General features: G+C 43.5%; 1 protein-coding gene across 1 annotated transcript; it reads right to left on the bottom strand.

The window, feature by feature from the left end:
- Positions 1-3,520: 3,520 nt before the first annotated feature.
- On the bottom strand, positions 3,521-4,547 carry steep1 (STING1 ER exit protein 1). Its single transcript, XM_085281071.1, has one exon. It carries the CDS (start codon positions 4,361-4,363, stop codon positions 3,686-3,688), a length of 678 nt encoding a protein of 225 aa, XP_085137197.1. The 5' UTR covers positions 4,364-4,547; the 3' UTR covers positions 3,521-3,685.
- Between the last annotated feature and the right edge of the window lie 499 nt (positions 4,548-5,046).

Here is a 5,046-nt window from a genome sequence, read left to right as displayed (position 1 = left end):
TCCCTCCCGGAAGTTCTTCTTCTTCTCTAGTTTCAAATATTAACGAAGCATATCGTCACCTACTGTCATAATTTATTATCATCATCATCATCATTATTATTATTATTATTGTTATTATACATACAACATCTCCCACCCCATGCAGCAGACTGTGACAGCACTGAGCAGCTCCTTCAGTGGGAGACTGCGGCACCCACGGTGTGGGACGGAGAGATTTCGCAGGTCTTTCCTCCCCACTGCTGTCAGACTCCATAATAAAGACTTTAACTGATCAAGCACACACATCCACACATATGCAATAATACTAAGTGCAATAATCCTTTCTGTCATCGTTGTATTTTTACTCAGTTGTATATAGTATTTGTATTTGTATTCTATTTTTATCTTATTGTATATTTATTTTATTGTATTCTACTGTATATAGTATTTTATTCTATTCTGTACAGTTGTGTACTGTATTTATTCTTATTGTATTCTAATTTTTGCCTCATAACTTTTGCACTGTCCACTTCCTGCTGTGACAAAACAAATTTCCCACGTGTGGGACTAATAAAGGTTATCTTATCTTATCTTAACACTAAGTAGTAGGATAACTCTTCTAAATATAGGCAGAAACGTGTACAGTATGAAAAGCTGTTCTCGCTTTTAGAAGTATTCTTTGTCAAAAGTTTCAGTATTAAAATGCTTGTTTTGTTACTGTAATGCTTACTTGGGGTGGCTGTGGCTCAGGAGGTAGAGCAGGTCACCTACTAATTTGGAAGGTTGCTTTAGCCTGTGTGAAAAATATCCTTGGGCAAGATACTAACCCCAAGCTGCTTGCATGAATGTGATAGAATTTGTGTAGGAGAAGCATAGAAAAAGAGTACATGAACAGTGTATGAATGGGTGAATGAGGCAATATGTGTAAAGTGCTATGAGTACTCAGTTAGAAAGGTGCTATATAAGAACCAGTCTATTCATATGGAGTTGAACTACCTCTATGTGGGCATAGAGGCAGGTAGACTTTTGCTCATAGAGTCATGTTGACAAGTTTCAGTCATTTGCTGCAGCAGCAGTCCTTTATCAAATAAAAAATAACAAGACACGCAGTTGAAACCTCAGTTAAGATATCTCATGAATTCGATGTGCAGTTAAACGTTTGTACAGTGACAGAAAGCAAAGTGTCACTGGTCCAGCTCACTTAAAGGCTACATGTGACCCATTGTGTAAAATTAAATTGTTATCCCTGTCTTACATAGTCTCAAGATTCAGCTGTTGTCTGTGGGGAACAGGCATACATTTAAACTCTATTGACATCATTTGATTTTTATTTATCTCAATTTTGCTGCTGCCTTGGGACAAAACCACTGGCTTCAGGTTAAATCACAAAGATCAGATGGGTGATCCACACCTGCTTCCAAGCTGCAGTCTGTGGCTTCATCAGGAGAAATCTGGTCATGTGGCGCACAGTCGCCTTGAGCTACTTTGTTATATAATACAATATGTATGATCCTATTATACAACAAAAAGCAGACACAGAAAGTGAGGCACAGGGATTGCATTACTCTTGAATACAAAAGTACAGAAATCTGGAAGCTATGCCGAGTCTTCCGCTGGTCCCAGGGATCATCAGTTAACCTCGTGACGGGAAAAACTCACATGTGAGAGAGAAAAACAACCAGTGAGGACAAATGAAAAAAGACCCAGTTCACATTGATCAGTGACAAAGATCACAGTAAGCATAAAAATGATAAGCATACTGTGTTGGATCTCAGTAACAACAGTTTGTACCACAGAAGAAAAGTGCAAATGTAGCCAAGTTATTGGTTTTAGTTGTGTCTCCAATTTATTTTGAAGCTGTTTGTTTTCATTACCATCAGCATCCAAAGCCACAAATACTTTGGCTCTTCTGTCAGTGACGTTGAGATCCAGTCCAGGCGACTCATTGTTCTCCTAATTTGTCTTGTATTTTGTGGCCTACATTGAGTCTGGTGTGCTGGTCGGACACTGCCCCAGTTATTCTATCTTCTCATTAATCACAGGATCTTTTTTTAGCATTTGGGCTCCTCAACAGTTCAAGGCCTCGTTTGTTGTCAGTTTACCACCTGAATCGTGGAGCCATGGTGTATTAACAAGCTGCTTCATAAGACACGAACCATCATTGGTCAGAATCTGGAGGCGTGTCAGTCAGTAAGAGACAGAAGTCACCAAACTTTACACCAGGGGTAGGCAACCCCAGGCCTCGAGTGCCGGTGTCCTGGAGGTTTTAGATGTGTCCATGATTCATCACAGCTGATTTAAAGGGCTAAATGACTCCTCAGCATTTCTTGAAGTTCTCCAGAGGCCTGGTAATGAACTAATCATTTGATTCAGGTGTGTTGACCCAGGGTGCGATCTAAAACCTGCAGGACACCGGCACTCGAGGCCTGGAGTTCCCCACCCCTGCTTTACACGCTCCACACCACACAGACAGCAGAGCCTTTCTGTGACAGGTCCACAGACCTGCTCCATATTTATATTTCTGTATTTTTGAATGCAGTCTGCACGTCTTTATTGCCCAGTGTCAGTCTTACTTTTCTTTATCTTAACCTTGTATTTATTTTCTTTTTATCCTGTTTTATAAATAAAGATCTGACAGCTTATGGCCTTCCCCATGTGCCTGTGGAACTTTAATTTAACTCTGTTATTTATTTTTTTATCCTACTGCTGCAACACAATCATTTCCTCTGTGGGATCAGATATTTAAGGAACTCTCCTGAAGAGTTTGGAAGAATGCTCTAATCCAGGGGTGGGGAACTCCAGGCCTCGAGGGCCGGTGTCCTGCAGGTTTTAGATCTCACCCTGGGTCAACACACCCGAATCACATGATTAGTTCATTACCAGCCTCTGGAGAACTTCAAGACATGCTGAGGAGGCCATTTAACCATTTGAATCAGCTGTGTTGGATCAAGGACACATATGAAAGCTGCTGGACACCGGCCCTCGAGGCCTGGAGTTGGACACTCCCACAGCTTTACAGATGCTTTCTTTTGAACTATGCACTGATAACAAGTTGGATAATCATCATATTTGACCTAGACTGACTACAAAGATTTTCCCAGATTCTTGGCAATGTTGTTCCTAAATGTTTCACCCATTCTGAACACACAAGTCTGAGAGTAGTGAACCCTCTTCTCTATCTTCAGTCTCTCTGGAATGACCTCTTTTTGTGCCTAATCATGTTACTAACCTGCTGCCAGGTCCAACCTGGAAAGTTTCACTGGCTCAAATAAAAATGAGCGAAAGAAAATAATACAATAAAAAAACTAACGATGTTTGTTCTGATGTGTTTGTAGCTTTAAAATTACATTTTTTAATTAAATATTTGGTTTGAATTATACACAACTCAAAACTGATGGTGACAACTTTACCTACAGGCTTCCGTTCATTGAGCTGTTGCTAATAAAGTTTTCCCCCTCGTGTGGGCTGACTCTTTCAAACAGCCGAAGCCTTCTGTGAGGTTTAAAGCACTCTGCTGGTGATAACTACAACAACAAAACACTTTTTAAAAAATACCAACAACAAAAAATGTTTATTTTGTCTTTTCCTGTATGTACAAAACATTATGACAAACTAATTTAAAGGCCAGATCACATTCTTATGATACGACTGCTACACTCATCAGTCCTGTACACAGAGTCCCAGGCAGAGTCTCCTCAGACTCCAACTATTTGAACTGATTATCAATGAGAGTGCCCTTCATCTTGGCCTTCTTGGCCTCCAGCTCAGCCAGCTCCTGCAGCCTCCTCTTGCTCATGCCCTTCCTCTCCAGCTGCTTCTCGATCACTTTGGCATTCTGGGCATAGGAGTCCGCCACCTCCCTGGCCTCGATCTCCTCCTCCTCCTCGTCGATGGTGGAGACGGTGACGGAGCTGAACTTGCCCATGTCTTTGGTCCGCTTGGTCATCATCACTCGGACTTTCTTGGGAGCCTCGGGCTGCTTCTGGCTGTAGACGCTGGTGTTGCCGAAGCCCTGCCCGAACTTGACCACGGCCCCGTCCACGATGAAGGTGGCCGGGTTGTTCTTCTCCTGGTGCTGGTAGAAGAGCAGCAGGCCGCATTTGCCGCACTTCTTGCGGTACTGCCTCTCGATACCCTCGGCTCTCTTGATGTACGTGTTTTCGTCCTCCTCCACGTTGCAGAACTTGTGAGCGTGTTTGGCGGCGTCGATCACCCGGGCTTTGTCCCGGGGTCTCATGGGCAGCTTCTCCAGCTGGCAGTCCAGGACCAGAACCATCTGGCCGCACAGGCAGTAGTAGACGTGGAGGGGCTTCTCTCCGTCGTCGTACTCCTCCCGGTCTCTGGTGTCCGAGCACACGACGCTCCTGGAAACCACCTTCGGCATGTTCACACGCGTGGGTGTATTTTACTACCAGGACGGGATCAGAAACACCGCTACAGCCAAACTTGCCCAGAAAATAGAAACAACGCAATAGTTCCTGTGTGCACCGACGATATTGTTCCCGCGAGAAACCCAAGTGCCGAATATTTGTTCCGCCTTCACAGATCGTTCCGCGAAACTCAAAATAAATAATTTTATTACAACCCCAAACCAAGAAATACAACTTTATTACAGATTAAACGTATGTATGTAACACTACCTCACAACAATAGTGCTCTTTGCAAGCACCTCCAGGGCAGGTGTCCTGCAGGTTTCAGATCTCACCCTGGGTCAACACACCTGAATCAAATGTTCAGTTCATTACCAGGCCTCACGTTGAGGGGGTCATTTAAGTCAGCTGTGTTGGATCAAGGACATCTAAAACCTGCAGGACACCGGTCCACCCTTGGGCTACAGTAACAGAGCAGAGGAGGATCCTCTTTGAGCCGGCACGTAACAGGCCATGATTGGAGGTGAGGGGAAAGACAAAGGATCAAGAGCCTGCAAAAAGGATATTACGTATTTGCCCCCACCCCATTCAACTAGGCAAACGGGCTAATAAGTTTAAATTCCATTTCTGGTTAAACGGGGCAGACATTTTCAGTCTGCTGGCTCACAGCCACGTGTAACAGTTCTGGACTAATTTT

The sequence above is a fragment of the Mchenga conophoros genome, linkage group LG7 (assembly GCF_057382185.1).
Source record: "Mchenga conophoros isolate Kocher_MC1m ecotype Shallow Benthic linkage group LG7, M_conophoros_male_GT1.1, whole genome shotgun sequence".
NCBI lineage: Eukaryota > Metazoa > Chordata > Actinopteri > Cichliformes > Cichlidae > Mchenga > Mchenga conophoros.
The sequence above is the reverse complement of the archived record's forward strand: the minus strand, read 5'-3'. Positions and strand labels throughout refer to the sequence as shown.